At 41.4% G+C, this 16,636-nt stretch overlaps 1 protein-coding gene across 1 annotated transcript in view; it reads left to right on the plus strand.

Moving 5' to 3' along the window:
• The window catches only part of ITPK1 (inositol-tetrakisphosphate 1-kinase), a 145,345-nt gene that overhangs the window by 20,048 nt on the left and 108,661 nt on the right, over nt 1–16,636 (plus strand). Inside the window, exon 2 of the mRNA XM_039553427.1 lies at nt 10,931–10,955. Within this exon, the coding sequence (XP_039409361.1) occupies nt 10,931–10,955 (25 nt within the window). The remainder of the gene's footprint in view (nt 1–10,930; nt 10,956–16,636) is intronic.

Genomic DNA, 16,636 nt, shown 5'->3' on the forward strand with positions numbered 1-16,636 from the left:
CTGCTGTTGCAGATAGATGTGCTAGTGGAGTGTAAAAGCAGACACTTGTTCAAGGATTTTCTCTTGCCCTCACAAACAAGAATTCATGAAAATATTTGGAGCAATTTTTTTATTTACTAAGAGATTGAGAGGTAAATGTGTACATTTGCAGATTTTAGTAGTATAATATGGTTCAGTCATTTTAATTTACTGTTACTTGATAAGTTAAGCAACAGCAAATGGGATGAACAAGTCATGTTACTTATAGTTCAAAGATCTAAGACATTCAGGATTTTTGACATTATTTGAAGTTGTAATTTAATGCAGATTTTTTCTTATGTATAGTGATTCTTCAAGTTCTTACATATATTTTGGAATTACAGCAATGTAAAAGTTGTAACAAGTCCTTTTCCTTTATGTTGATTGTATCTCCAATTAACCTGTGATGTAATTCTGGCAATATCTTTGAGCTGATCCTGTGTATAACACTGTTGAATGTGAAAGCCCTGAAGAGAAAACATGGGGTGCAGCAGTGTGCATCCAATAATGAGCAATGTGGAAATCAGTCTGAAACAGCAGAGGAGTCGCCAGCTTCTCCTTGCCTTGTGTTGTGTAGTCACCTATAGGCTTGAAATCCCTGTGCATGGTATAACAGCATCTCCACAGTGCTTATCTCCTGTGTCTACAAACAAAAGAAGCGAGCAAGAGAAAATGACTATGCTTGTCCGAGGGAGATTTGTTCTGTGATCATGTGTAATCAAACATGTAATAAACTACTTGTATTTTTCCTTCTAATTAGTTGCTGCCAATTATTGGGATTGAAGAGTGAGTTTCAGGAGATGAACAGATATACCCCAGAGGAAAACAACTAGCTGCTACTGTGCTTTTGTGTGACTGCCTCTCCAGATCCCACTCTAAAGCTGGATCAGCTGTTTATATGTCCACCTCCTTAGTAATAAGGACAATGGTAATTTGGTAGATTAGAATAGAAATGTAGCTTTTCCTTTTCCTGTAAGAGGAATTTAGGTTATCTTTTAAAGTTATCAGTGTGTTGTGATCACACCAGTGTTGTAATGGAGAGGGGCAGGTGCCAGATAATCTAGATAAGTCCATAAAGGGAAGCAAATGTAAAAGATGCAGCTGAACTGTTGGCTTAAGGCTTTTTTTTCTGAGAGGAAGAAGTAGGGTATGAGTAACAGAGCTCAGGTACAATGGTAGGATTTAGCTTGTTGAGGCAGCTTCTAGAAAATCTGAGGAGGCCCAAAAAATTCTGTGTCTCTCCCAGTTATGAAGTGTAGCAGACCTCCCAGCAGATCTGCAGCTGGGCTAGAGTGGAATCTGGTTAGAAAATGGAACAGCATTTTGGGGGTTATATATCAGCTCCTGCATGCCCTGGCCAAATTTGGGAAAGTTGTCATCTCAAAACACGTGTGTTCAGTCACTGATGGAAATGATGGGTGTAACAGTTGCTGTCTAGGCTAAGTCAAGAAAAAAAACCAAGGCCAGGATGAATTAGGGTGCCCTCTGTGTTCATGTGTACCCCAGTGTCAGTGTGAGAGAGAGGAGCAGCAACGTGTGCCATGGAAGGTCAGGGCTGTGGGAGACAGCAAGGCGCGTGCTGTGGGTATGGGCTCAAGGCAGAGCTCTGAAGGGACCTCTTGGGCAAAAGTCGCACCTGCAGAAGGACTGAAGCTAATCAGAAAAAGAAGGTTTGGTTCACGGAGATGGGATGCTCGAAATTTCTTGCAAGCAAACAGGATTTGTATTGAGCTTCTGTCTTTGTCATTCACTTCACCTTTCAGACGTAAGCTGTTTTTTTTAACAGCTTGGCTAAAAACCAGGCAGTATTTGTGTTTTATGATTTATCTGCTACTGCTTAAAGCAAGAACCCTATGGACTGGAAGAAATGGGGAGAATTTTAATCTTTCTCTAACAGCAAACTTCAGTGTAATGTAGAGCAGATAAAATGCCTGATAAAATAGATGTATTTGTAGCACATACATAGATGTGCTTCTCTGAAGTGGTCTAATCACCATGACAGAATTTGCACCAGCTAGGGTGGAGATTTCTTGAAGATACTGTTTTGTGCTTTTCAGGTGCAGAAACTATGATAAACAAGGGACACTTCATCTCGCTGTCTAATCTCTGGTCCAGCTTCAAGTCTGTACTTTCTGACCTTGGCTGATCCTATGCCTATCCTTGCTCAAAGCTTTTGGTGTATTTCTGTGAATCTTCATGGTCTATATTGCCTTGGTATTAAGAGGTTGGCAGCAGTACCTTGTTCCCTATGTTGGATTTCCAGCTTCTCAAACTGCAGCCCTATCCAATGGGATCGGTGGAAAACTCTGTTCTCTTACCTGAACTTTTTTGCCCAGGGTGTGTGTGTTGGGTTTTTTTAGTTTATTCTTTTTGATCCCCACCCCAATTTTCACATCAGCTATTAAAATGATTCTGTATGCTTTATAATAAAGAACATTTCTTAACTTGCCATCTCTCCATTTAGATACTTTTTCTTTTAAGGACCATACTCAAATATTGCATGTTGCAGAAATTTTACTTCATTTCCAGGATTGTGTGTAGTTTCTGTAGACCATCAAGAATATTCACTGCAGCACTGTCAAATGCTCTATCCTATTGCTTCTCAGGGAAGTTGGCCACATGTCAATAAATGGAATATTTTCAAACAGTATGATCACTTGCTGGAAGCCAAGCTTTCATTTTATTATAAACCTGTCTACTGAGGCTTCCAAATAAAATCATTTTTATTTGATCTACGGTGAAGTAAACTCGAGCAGAAGAATCAGTTGCAGTGGAGGGAAGTTCCCATTATTAGTATTGGCATCTGCATCTGTTCAAATGGAGAAAAGCAATCCAATTCACATTTCTTTAATTTGTACTATGTATTTTCTGCTGAACATCTTTTTCCTCTCAAGTAGAGTACCAGACTGCAGAAGTGCACTGCTCGTATTCTAAGTGCTAGTCTGTTTTCCACTGATGTGGTTCATACAGTGTTTGGGGAAGCTGCATAATGAAATAAAGGTGAAATCCAATTTCATACAATACTGAACTGCTTTTAACCGGCTTTTTATTTGGGGCTTAACCAGCCAGTCCTCTTTAAAATAACAGCTGTATTCATAAGTGCCCCAAAATAAAGATTGAAGCTTGAAATGCCTCTCAAAGGAACAAACAAAACAGGAACTGATTGCATGAGTTATGTGAGCCTGAACTGATACAGAGTTTGAGGGGAAGAGCTTTCTAGGAATGTCTGGGAATGCTAAACCTTTGCATGGATGTCCTTTTAACCTGATTGTTACCTGTGCCAGTGCGTTCATCTGGCTGCAGTAACTTCCCTGCATAGGCTCCTGTTATTGGTTATGTCTGTGAATCTATGGCTGACTGCAGTTCCATAGAGGAAAATTTGTTCTGTGCATATGCAAACAGTGGTCACTTGGTGAGTGTAAAAGACAAGAAATCACAAGGGTTCTCAAAGGTGATGAAACTTAAGGGAGGCTTGGTGACTGGCTTGTACAGTGCCAACACACTGTCCCTTACAGAGAGGAAAAATCAGGTTTCTTCACTGAGCAGACATGGTAACTTTCTCTTGTTTGTATAATGAAGTTTTGCACAAAGAAGAAAGCCCCAGACACCTATATATCTTACTTGAAGCCTGGCTGGAGATGAATAAACTCATTTTTGCATGGCAAGTTGCTGAACTTAAATATGTCTATAATTCCTGCCAAAAAAATGCCCAATCTCTTTTAGAGATCCAAGTAGTGAAAAAAAATTTTGTGTATTGCACATTGCTCATGCATGTCTCAGTGGGTGTCTGGCCTCTATAAAAACCCCCAAAAGGTTTATTCAAGGCTGTTTGCCAAAGTCTGGGAAAGTTGCAGAGGATGTACAGCCTTTGGTTTCAGAGTTAGTAGATTAAAAGCCCTTTCTAGATGAAAGCTGGCTTGGCAGACATGCCTTTCTCTCTGTACCCCTTGGCTTTAGCAGAGTGGAGATGTGCATTTGTTTTCCGTTGTGGTGTGCAGGAGACCTGTAGAACCTGCAGCACCAGCCTGGGGCCCAGAAGAGCCTCCTCTCACTGGCCATACTGAGCTGGTGGTCTTCGTGCAGTGAGGATGAGAGCAGCTGAAGCTCCTTCTCAGAACATCAAGGCACGTCTCCAGTTTAGAGACAAGGATGTCATGTGGGACAGCATCAAATGCTTTGCACAAGTCCAGGTTGATGGCATCAGTTGCTCTTCCTTTAGCCACCAAATTTGGCAGGCACAATTTGCTACCTGCCACCAATCACCTCTGTATTGTCCAAGTGTCTTAGAACAGTTTCTAGGAGGATCTGTTCCATGATCTTGCTGGGAAGTCTCCTGTGAGAATCGGGGGTTGTGAATGTGGGGCTGTTCCTATGTGTTTATATAGGGCCTCATCTGCTTGGTCTCCCTGGTCAGGTGATCTGTGTCAGACCATCACTACAGTGTCACCTGTCCTGCCGTCCCTTTAGGCCTGACCCATAAGCTCTCAGTGTGTTCCTCATTCATTCCCAGGCAGAGCTCCTTGCACTCTAGCTGGTCATTGACCTAGAGGGCGACATCCTGTCCTTGTCTCCCTGGCCTGTCCTTCCTGAAGAGCTGGTATCCTTCCATTCCAACTCTCCAGTCATAGGAACCATCCCACCGTGTTCATATGTTTCTAGAAACCTCTAATAGCTTCTGCAGTGAGAGTTTTTTTATATATAAAGATGAATACCATGTCTCTCCCTGGAAGGAATATTGTCTTCTGCCTCGTGATTCTGCTGCCTCTTCTCAGGTCTCTGAGTCATCACTGGTGTCTCATGACCTTAGAAAGACTTTTGAAAGGGATGGGTCATATGTTTGCTTTCTGCATATTAAGGGTCATATTAACATTGGGGTGACTGAGGTCATGGGGAGACAAAGGAAACTGGGAGCAGAGAGGACGTGTGTGCTCTTTGCAGCGCTTAAGGAAGCAAGCAGTTTATTGAAGCCAAAGGATGATGCTAGAGCAATTTAGCCTGCAAATCTGAAGGACTCTGACCTTTAGGAAATTAATGTCTTGTAATGGAAGATACAGTTCCAAAACAGCTTTGTTTGAAGCTGGTTTTTAATAAGGCTATAAAGAGATCATGTGGTGTGGCTGTTTGCCATAGCTGGGAACTGGAACTGATAATGTCTGGTGGGGTAAGCCTATGGCTAAAGGCTGAACCCTGCCCAACTGCTTATAATTGTCATCAGGTACTAAATCTGTCTCTGTATGCCTGGTAGGATGAATAACTCATAGCCTTTAATAATTTTTCTGTGCAGCTGTTAATCATTCCTTCTCCCCACTGGTGATTTTTCAGTTTTTTTTTTTTTCTTTCAAAAGACTGTGGTTAAAGGTTTTCTGTCCTTGCTGGGAAAGTAGTGAGTAGAGGCTCCCAGAACCTGGGGTCACTAGCTCCAAGAAAAGAGTCTGGCAGAGCTCAGCAGCACTGATCCGTCTTAAATGCCTAGTTTAAAAAGAAAATAGATTCTTTTGAGTTTGTATTTACTGGCTTTATGGTTTTTATAACTTGGGATACACAGATTTTATTTCCACTCTAACTAGGTTTTTTTAGTGCTGAAATTAGTAGCCCTGTAACATTTCATTAAACAGACAGAAACTTTGTCTTAATATTTAGTGATTAAAGGCAGTTTATTTCCTTTAGTTACTGCTTGCAGTGCCTGTTTTCTTTCTTTGATGGCTTTTTCCTCCCTTCTGTTTGAATGAAGCATTGATGTTGGATGCTTCACTTTGTCATTGCTCTTGCAGGATAAGGGGTTAGTGGGTTTCCAGCTGGATCTTTGCTGTGAAGTGCTGGTGAATGTTTGTGTGTGTTGTAGTGGGAATTCATGGCACTGCAGGTGAATACCAGAGTGACGCTGCTGCTGCTCTATCAAGATCCTCTCTTATCTTCTAGTCCCTTTCAGGGCACTTTGTTCTGATACAGCACTCTTAAGAAGCATTTTTATGGCTGTAAATGGGATGATATAATGCTTTGAAGATGTGGAAAACATAAGATGGTTCTACCAAATGTCATGTGTGAATGGGGTGGTGGTGTGAAAATCACTTATGGTGTTGTAGTGTCTGATGTATGAGGGCTCCTATTGCTTGGACCATTCCCTGCTTATACAAACAAGGAAGAAATGCAAAAATGTGGCAACCTTCTGTGGGGTTTTATCCTACTTGAAAGGTCTTCCACGACAGCCCAAAATCTTGGGGGTTTTTCAGCCCACCTAGAGAGCACTTCGAGTTTGAATTGAGATGTTTTCTCCCCTGTACTACATTATCTGTACCTGCCAGACTATAAAGATGCACTCTATTTCCATTCTCCTTTGGATCTATGATGCTTGACAGACTGAGGAAATAGAGAGCTCCCTTCCCCAAATGCCAACTTTAGATTAATTTCAGACATAAAACTTTCCAGAATAAAGATTAGTGGGGAAAAGCTTGCTAAAAGGTAAGTGTAGTTGGATATAAATTGGTAAAAATAACTGATTAATTGCCTGCTGGATAATCTGTGTGCAAAAAACCAAACCACAAAAGGTCCCCCTGTTACAGCAGGGTCTTGCCATGTTTCAGATGCCCCTGGGTAACTTCCACGTGCTCTGATGGCTGTGGCTGCGAGCTGGAGCCCCTGGACAGCAAGCACCCCAATATTGGAGTTGCTGCTTGGTTGCTTCCCTGATAGACAATGAGGTGGAGTCCATCAGTGATGAAAAATAATGAAAGCAAGGATTGTCATGGATATTTAATAACACAAATTCAGAGTATTCTGCTGACGAAAAAGCTAAGGCAGTTCAGCTGAGCTTGCCTTTATCCCAGGAGGGGAAATGGGCTGTCCACAAGGTTGCGGCTGGCCAGTATTGGCTGGTTTTCGGTGTGGTGGAAAGTCTTAGTGGCTGCAGGTTTTTGCTCTGAAGCATTAATATTTATAAGCTCCCTTTGATGCCAATGTATTGTTTTTCTGTGAAAATGCTTTTTTTTTTTAATATTAAAGCAATACATTATTATTATTATTTGCCACTTCTTTACATGGGAAATTTTCAAAGTGAAACATTCTCATATCTGAGAAAATTAACTTCACTGCATGTACTAATAACTTCTTAGGCTATTAAAACAGAAAGATTGCCTTTTACTTTTGAAATTGTAAATTCCATTTGGCATTTTTCAGTCTGTCACTCAGACCATACAGCAAAAACAAGTTGCTTAATTTAACCATGACTATGATATACAACCTGATTGTCATTTTTTCTCTTTTAACTTTCATTCACTATAATGTTCAGGTCCTAGATGCTGTGGGGAATTAGTCCAAACTGTTTACTTTGAATGTTGAAAGAAAACCCAACCCCAACCCCAAAAGCCAGCTATTCTACATAGTTTAAGGCTGTGGCAAAATATCAATTTCAAGACATCGATTAATGTGCTTTTAGTAACTTGATATTGAATTCTTCTTTAAATCCATACATCATTCCAACTTAAACATGAAGTCAACTAGCATGGTAATTATTTTAATTGCTATTGCATACAGGGAGGCTTGCATTATCCAGGTTTCTGCTATAGATCTAGTAAGTTAGAACAAGGTTTTGGGTTTTACTTGGTATTGCAGGCTATTGCAGCAGTTGCTTAAATGTTTCTGGTTTTCCTTAAGTGTTGCAGTGTGTAGATGGTCTTTGGAATTAAATGTATTTAAAAATTAGTGACCTCTGGGAATGTAGTTTAGAACTGACCATCTTTCAAATAGCTATTCAATGAAAGTCGACAGATGCAGTCTCTCTTTGACCCAGCTGAGTTGCCTCTTTGGAGGCAGAAGGGAAATACAGCTAATAATGATCTTTCTTTTCTCCTCAGAAAAAGAGATTTCTCAGGAGGCAGCTAGGCCAGCTGGGAATGGGAGCCCTTCCCTTGGTAGGCAGTGGCTCACTTTCAAACTGCATGGGAAGCAAGAGGGTCATGGACAACACCATGAGGGACACAAGAGTAGTCGTCAGTACACCGAGTGGAGCAGTCATCCCATCCTGTCCTGTCAGTCATGCACTGCCTGTCCTCTGCTAAAGAAACAGCCCAAAAGAACATAAACCAGGGTTGTAGGATGTATTTTTCTTACTGGCTTTTTAAAGCACAATAGGAAGAAGTGGTAGCTGGTCCATGTCTCTGTCAGACTCCCAGCACAGTTCATTCAGCAGCTGTCTTGTCTCCGTTGTGTGTCCTGCACAGGCAGCCCCTTGTTGGGGAATGGAGGCCCACAGTCTGCTTCGTTCTCTCTGTTTGCTCTTTTTTTCTAAGGTCCTAGAGTTTCTTGTGCGTAGGATCAGCTTTCTTTCCGTGCCTGACCCTAAGCCCTTTCCCAGGTGACGTAGGGCAGTTTGTGTGGTTAGATGGTATTGCATGCTTGGTTGCATAAGGGATGTTTTGCTGCCCTGAGCTTGCAGCTGTGACCTGCCTGGCTGAAAAGCCTGGAGCCACTGGCTTAGGAAATCTTCTGGGTAGAGAATCAGCTAATAACAAAACTGAGGTGTGTGGTTGCTTGACATCCTGGTTGTTTGGATACTTCTTGTTTTTAAAATAACCGATTTTCAAATAAGGATTATTTTGGTAGAGGATTTTTTCCCCAAGTAATTAGTCCTCAAAATATGCATGCTTTTATGGTTTCTTGTCCCCTGGGTTTAAGTAGAAAAAGTTCTCATATTTCAGGTAACAAAAAGGACATCCTGCTTCCCTCTGAAAAGGGGAAGACCAGCCTACAAGCCAGCTTTGGTAATTGCTTCCTTCTTCCTGTACCTTTTAAGCATGTGTGGTATCATACCTAAGAGCAGGCACCCCTTCTCTCCCTGCCTGTGTGCTCTTCTGGCTTCTTCCCTTCTGCTGGGACAGTGCAGTCGGTTTCAGTAAGTCCCAAAGTTCATTTTGGGGGGGGATTACAGAAACCATTTGGACTGACTCTTCCTCAAATGGGTTTGGCACCCAGCTCACAAATATTTATCTTTCTCAAAGTAGAATAAAGCTTATTCAGTGTGTACGCAGGCATGGCAAGAAATGCAGCTTTTGCCATCAGCCACTGTTCTTCCAGGGACTCGAGCAGTTTTGCCTGAAGCCTAGTGTATTTCCGTGGTAGTTCCAAGTCGTTCTGTTTACTCCAGGGCAGACACAGCAAAAATGTTTGATTATTTTAAGTTTTAGCTTACAATACTTGGAATTCTTCTGATAGTCTGCTGCCCTAATTTACGAAACAGCATTCCCCATCTAATTTTTCCTATTTTTCTTGCTTAGCTCTGTGAAAATCTTGGTTTCAAAAATTTGGCTATTAACTCTTTCTCTACAAGTTTCATATTTTCTTCTCACCACAGAGTTGGAACGCATCTGGCCAGCCTCAGGTGATGATCTACAGTAGTGCTTCCCACACCATAATGGCATTATATTAATCACCCACCACTTACAGCTACTGCTGTCTGCAAGAGGGCTTTGAAATTCTTTGCAAGAGGTGCTTGGTTTCATTTTCTTTTTTATTTCCTTGCTGAGCTCTCACAACAAGCTCTCTCCTGTGTCTGTGCATTGAATGCTGCTTCTAGGCCAGAGAGACTTCAGACTGGTAAAGTGGAAGAGGGGGCAATTTGTGTCATAGATGCTGATTGATCGCCTGTCCCTTTAGGCATCTTTGTAATGGCCTCCCAAAAGAAAGACCTACTGTATTGGGAGGAAAACTGGAGGAGCCATTGTATATTCAGCAGTGTGCAGCATTTGTGACTATGGACAACACCACAGACGCTCTTAGATAGAAAAGCATTGAGAGCAGAGTTAGGCGGTCCTGTTCTATGACCTCCCCAGAAAAGGGGCTTTGATTTTCACATACAGGGCTAGCAGGAACAAGGAAGAGAGATTCCTGTCTTGTGCTTGCTGAGGCTTTTAATTTTTAAGTTAAATTCCCTATGTCTTCAAAGTGAGGAGAAGATTCTAACTTACTTAAATAGCCTGCATATATTGGGAGGAGGGCATGGAGCAGGAATGGCTGGCTTTGTGCCAGGGATTCAGTTCTGTTCTCAAGACTAGTGCAGAAATGGTTTGTTTTGCTTGATAAGTTGTCAAAGGCAGTGACTGAGCATTTCTGACTGCATGTACCTGAATCTTAATTCTCATACCAGCAGAGTAGACAACTATCTCTCCAGATCTGCCTAAATTGGCTCTACCAATTGCAGTTCTTAACATTTTGGTGTTTAATTAGTAGGCCTCTCCAGTCTCTCATCCTTGGCGATCCAGGATCACTGGAATGATTCTCCGTATGGCCAGAGGCTTGGGCCTTTCTGATAGTATTTGAGTCCCCAGTATTTGAACTGTGCTCATGAAGGAGTTGGACTGACTGCAAGTCTTTGAACTGAAGTCCAGGGTAGCATCCTGTGTACCAAGATGATGGGGGCAGAACAAAGTTGTAAGTAAGAGAATAAATGGCTGCAAGGTGCTGTGTTCTTTCTCCCTGACATTTATACATGTATCCTTGGTTCAACATAAAAGATCTGTCAAGCATGCAGAATGTGCTGTGGTGCAATTTGCACACTCTGAGGGCAGATGAGAAATGAAAAGCAAACTAGATCTAATTAAAATTGAGATGCTCCCTCCCTAATATCAGCCACTTCCTACCTGTGCTCACCTGACAGCCCTATCACTCCCAGCACTGCAGCTGCTTAGTGTTCATCTTGGGTTACTTCTGGGGCCATGATTCACAATCTGCCAAAGTGCTTCCTAGACAGGGAGTGAAACTGAACAAGTGCTTTCCTGAATTTGAATCAGGTTATTAGTGCAGATTTTTATTGTTTGCATTCTAGTATGAAGCAGTGCTTTTCCATTAGTTTTTGTTTTTACATTTTTCCCACATTTCCAACACTAACCTTTCCTTTTTTTTTTTTCTTCCTTTTTTTCAGGAAAAGAGGCGTAGAAGTAGTACAGGTGAGTAAAAGCTCTATTTTCTTCTAAAGAAGGCTTATTGATTTTAAATGCTATCATTTGGATGCCAATATGACCTGGGCTTAATGATTTTTCTTTCCATTCAGTTCTCAATAACAGATACTGCTTTTGGAAAGACAGGATTCCCCTTTTATGAAGCATGTGTTGAGCTCACATGCAGTCCAGCTTAATAGATGCCCTAGGGAAAATGGGGATGCAGTTAGGCTTTTCTTGTGTCTGTCAATTAATAAGATCTGATAGTTGATTAGGTGATGTTACTCTTTTAATTGCATTCACAGGCAGTCAAGCTTAACAGAAACAGGATCTGCCCTTTGAAAAAAAAGCTATGGCAGAAGGAATGCTCTTGTAATCCAGTGAGCAGTGAAATGATACTAAAGGGCCTTTGAGTTGTGGTCCATCTACAGATGAGTTCAGGTGTTGGCTACGTTTGTTCCTTTCCAGGTCTGAATGGTCATATTTCACACAAGATGTTACTTAAAGGATAGTGTCGGCTTGTGGAAGGAATTATGTTACGTGTCAGCTGTAACACAGAGCACTATAAGCCCTAAAAGATGAGGGGGAAGCATGCTCTTTCTTTCTGGCTTATTTTGTGTGCTTAGAAGAACTGTATGTCATAGGTTTCAGTCTTGCTGATACTTACCTGGTGCTCATTTTGAACTCTAATGTGGTCAGTGAGTTCCTCGCTTAGTAACAGAGATGAAACTGCCTCAATAGAGAGGACAGAGGAGAGAGGAAAATGGTGTGTCAGCCACTGGTAATTGTGGTTGCGCTTAAATTCATGTGAAAGGTGCTTCTCAACACCAGCAGGGAGCAGGAAAAAAGCACTTAACAAAAAATAAATTGAAAAATCAGGCCATGTTATTTTAAAGAATCCACTGTCAGAAAAGACTTAAAAAAATTCTCATTGCTAGTTAAAATGGAGAGTATGTCTTTCAGTTATGAGTGTCTGTCTGAGAACTGCATGGTGTTAGGACAAAGGGCATATACTTTACTGGCTGCATTTAACCTTTCACCACTACAGCATCCTCTTCCTTACCTGTACCTCCTATTGCTGAGAGCTAAGCAGCAGCTTCTTTCATCAGTTGTGATAATGGCATTACCAGACTGATAAAAACAAACCAGCATTTGCAAGGCACAGCTCGATCAGGAGCACAGGGAGAAAGTTAGCCCATATTTGTGTCATTGTCTAGGAGACATTATTATTTTAATAATACCCCAGTGTATTACAGCCTGTATTTGTTATACATATATATATATATATATGCACCTGCACTGTACATTTAAGCAGCAAGGGGCTCACATGAGATGAATTCAGTGATGCATCCATTAGTTGAGCAGAAGGCAAATTCCATGTTACTTCAGGGATTAAAGTTGCTGTCCTTCCGCAGGTTGCCTCTTAGTCTGACATTTGTGTAGCTTAATGGCTAGTCATCAGATAGACACAAAATTATTGGAAAGTATTTATTTATATAAGAGCATTTTGGAAAACATTTGGACAGAACTAGACAGGACTTTTTCCCCATAAAAATGCTTTATGGTCTCATAATTTATTGGCTCTAATTCGACAGTGTGGTTGAGATGTCAGACTAATGTATACTGGGAACTTGTACCCCAAAGGCATACCTTGATCACTGGTGCCTGCTGCTCTGCTGGAACAGGGTGGATGGAATTGTGAGATCACCCTTTGCATATCACTTGTGTGTTGCTTCGTACATCCCGATGTGTGTGCTTCAGCCAGTAGGGAATGTTTCAGAAATGGGCTCTTTCTTCATCCCTTCTTCCTAGAAACCTTTGCTTGAGGCACCTTGCATGATCTGGCTTCTAGATGAAGGATTGTCTTGGTGTCCATCTGGTGCACAAGGTTTATTTGACAGGGGGAATATTGTCTTCCTGTGTCAAGCAGCAGCATTTTTTTGTTTCACTTCCCCTTCTCCTCCTTCAAAGAACCTGTCCTGTTAGAGAGAAACCAGCTCTTAGACCTGACAGTAAGCAAGTAACTCAAAACCCAAGATACACAGGGTGTTTACCTAATTTATTCTTTACATAAATTCAGATTTTTTCTGAATGTAGACTTGCTTTCCAGTAATAAGTAATGAGTTGGAAGGTAAGGTTTAGTTACTGGCTTCTAGAGAGCAAAGCATGATGGACTGGTATGTGCTGACTTCTGTGAACAGACATCAGATTATTCTTTTCCAAAGATGTTTCACAGGAGCAGGAAAGGATTTTCTACAACTAAAGGGAAGCTTGGAAGTCCTCAGATAAGCACCTGTGTAACTTCTATTTCCTTCCTACAGGGAGGATTTAGAATAGTCCTCACTTCTTCAGCTAGACAGATTAAATTCTTCGATTTTGCTTTCTTAGAGCTAATTGTGCTGTACAGATTCAATGAGCTGCTGCTAGACAGCAATTAACATTTTGTGACTTGTGTTCATGTTTTGTGTTTTGTCTTCTCTCAGACTTCCACTTTCAGCAGAAAGAGTGTTTCCAGCTTTCTATTTTTATTGAATGGGGAAACATGCACATTCTCCAAAGAGAAATGAAGCAAGAATAGGACTGGCAGTGGGATGCTAAGCAGGCATTCTCCTTAGCTAGCAGTAAGACCTTAATTAAAGCGTCACATTGAAAACAAACAGAAAACCTCTCAACTTGTGTGATGATAAATAATTGGGGTTTTTTAGAAATACTGATTAAATTTTAACATAAGAATTCACTATGAACTCAAGGTACTAGAGCTGAAATGTGCAACGTTATATAGTACAACTGAGTAACATCCATCAAGCTAGCTGGCTTAGAAGATGGTACAGTAGATTAATTAAATAAAAAGCTTTCGAGGTTATGAACTTTCCAAAGACAGTTTGAGTCTGAGCCTGCACCCAAACATTTGGAAGCCTGAATAGGATTAGCTCATTAATGTTTTTCCAGTGGGCATGGCAGAACTACGAGTAGCAGCATCCTTAAAATCTGGCAGTGTTTTGGATCTAGATTTGCTTTCTGCAGCTGATTTACTGGCTTTTAAAGATGGGCTCTTAACAGAATACTGTGCTGCATCTTTTACCTTGTAACAGGGCATTTGCTTTTTTTTTTCTTAAGCAGGGATCACTCCCGTATCAGGGTGCTTTTTGAATTAGGGTGCTTACTTGTTTGTACTCCATAAGGTAAGGAAGTACTCTTGTTCCAGTTTTGCAGGAGGAGGGACTGAAGGATGTGTTCCATTTCCCTCAGGGAACCTGTTGCAGTACCAGCCCCAGTGCTGTTGGGATCTGTGCTGCAGGAATTACAGCTGCAGCTGTCTCGGCAGGGCTGTGGGGCCATTAGTTCATGCTGTTGTATGGGCAGGAAGGGAAGAGCAATTAAAGGTGGTCAGCAGGGCTGGGGTTGCTGGCTCTCTTCCAGTGAAAGGCAGCACCAATCAGCTGCCTTTAATCTTCAGGCTCCATTTAAAGTACTCTGAATGTAATGCTTGTGGTTCCTGTGGCAGTTGCATACCTTCTCCTTTCTTACCAGCTCTTCCCACCCTTCACAGCTGCCTGCTCAGCTGGCCTGGCTTGAGCTGGTGGCCAGAGAGGGGTAGAGATGCCCTGAACAGGTGACAGACATGACCAAAGCCCATCTGCCATGGCCTGCAGGCAGTTGCTAGGCAGGCAGCAGCTGGCAAGGCTGAGGCAGAGCAGCTCTTGGGCTGGCACTGGGAAGACTTGCCAGAAAATGCTTAAACTGAAGCATTTCTTAATAAATTCTTTCATCACTGTTTCAAGGGGAAAACTGCCTACAAAGCTATGCAGTGGATGGCTGATGAGGTGTTTACTATTAAAAAAAGCTATTTTCTATAATGGAATCCAGCAAATAAGGGTATTGCGTAGTGTCTTAAAAGTAAAGCTGTTCCTGATCTTGTTCAGTTTCCAGCCCTCCATCACCCAAATTAGCAGAGGGCCAAATTTAGGATTGAAAATTGTCAGTTCTTCTTTAGCTAATGAAGTAGTCAGTTTCTTATGACTTTGTACGCTGGCAAGGGAGAGAAAGAACATCTTCATCTACCTTGTTTTTCAGGAAAAATCTGTTGGCTTAGTTTGAAGAATTTAAGAGTGAAAACATGTGCAGCGAAGTGGAAATCATCACAAGTACCTCTGATAGAGACATGCATTTATTTTTGTTTCACAAGCTATGCAAAACCAGAATAATTAGCTGCGGCCCTTTGGCTTCTGACAAATTGCCAGTTTGGTTTTTGTGTGACAAAGTTTGGAGCCTTCATATTTCTCGTGACTTCAAAGTTGTTTCAAGCACTTCCACACCCAAACTTTCCTAGAGCTCTTGCTTGCATTTTTTAGTTCTAAAATAGTGGAGGTTTCTTATTTTTGCTGGGTGTTTTTGGTTCAAATGAACACTAATGCTCTTTTATCTTAGAAAGATGTTCTAGTCAGTTGGCTATAAAAGTGGGATTAGTCATTGTATTTCAAACTGCACATGTTTTAATAGCAGTGAGATATGAAGGAGAACATGTTTTCCGATGTGGACCAGCTGATTGTAGTAGTTACAATGGTCTTGACTGCTGTCTTGTTTTTCTTTTTTCCCCCAGCTCTCTGGGAATCAAGATATTTGAAATCTTTTACTTTGGAAAAGAAAACTGTCCTTTGAGACATGGGTTTTCTTGAAGTCTGCAAAGGAGAGTTCAGGGTGCCCTTCGCGCTTTTTAATTCTTCAATCAAAGTGAAATTCTAATGACAACAGTTTCTACTATTTGTTGCCAGGGGACTGTTGTTTTCTAGAAATGAGGAGAGGTTTATTTTCACATGAAGTATTAATGGAATAAGCTTGAAATGGCAGTGTTCTAACCAAGAAAAGGAGCTTGTAAAATATATATTTGATAGCATATACAGAAAGATGTGACTGGAAAGCTTCCAAAGCAAGCAAGGTTGTTGAGATGTTGGAGAGTTGGCTCTCTAGTACTGGGAGAAGAAAGTTTATTTTTACATGCATGCCAGGCCCTCAGTAAAGTGCATGTTTTCCTGAGAATGGCAGCCTGTTTTGCCTTCAGTGCATTTTTGGAAATGATGCTACAGAGGCACTCCAGCCCTTCCCAGTCTGGACTGTGTTAGGTACTTTGTGTGTGTTTGAAGGTGGGGGGCCACTGGTTAAAATCTTGGAAAGATCCCGATACTTCTTAGTGTCAGTGCTACAAAGGATGTGCTAAGATCACAAAGTAGGGTCTTCCAAAAAAGTGTATTAATCTCAGTTTCAAACCCTGAAACAGCAAGAATGTGGAAGAACAAATCCCAAGCAGAATCCTCCCTCTGGTCCTTCTCAGTAGGGGAGATCCTTCTATGTGAGACCTTCATGGTAGCTGAGAAGCAGCACTGCCCAGCAGGAATGAAGCACAGGTTCCAGTGCAGGGAGAGATGATTTTGGCACGATGCTTTGTATTGCATCAGCACGCTGGTCAGTTAGGTACAGCATGGGCCTTTCTGGTCCGCTGGGAAAGAAGAATAAATGCACATCTGTTGGGGCAGGGAAAGAAGACAAAACCATGGAACATTTTCACTGTGTGGTTTAAGCAGATTAAATAAACGACAAACACTTATTCTTAAAAATTAAACAGAGTAAGCCAAACAAATCAAATTGCATTTAGATTTATTTTCACTTTTGGTGAGAGAGAGAGAGAGAGAGAG

Source organism: Corvus cornix, chromosome 5, assembly GCF_000738735.6.
Source record: "Corvus cornix cornix isolate S_Up_H32 chromosome 5, ASM73873v5, whole genome shotgun sequence".
NCBI classification, from domain to species: domain Eukaryota; kingdom Metazoa; phylum Chordata; class Aves; order Passeriformes; family Corvidae; genus Corvus; species Corvus cornix.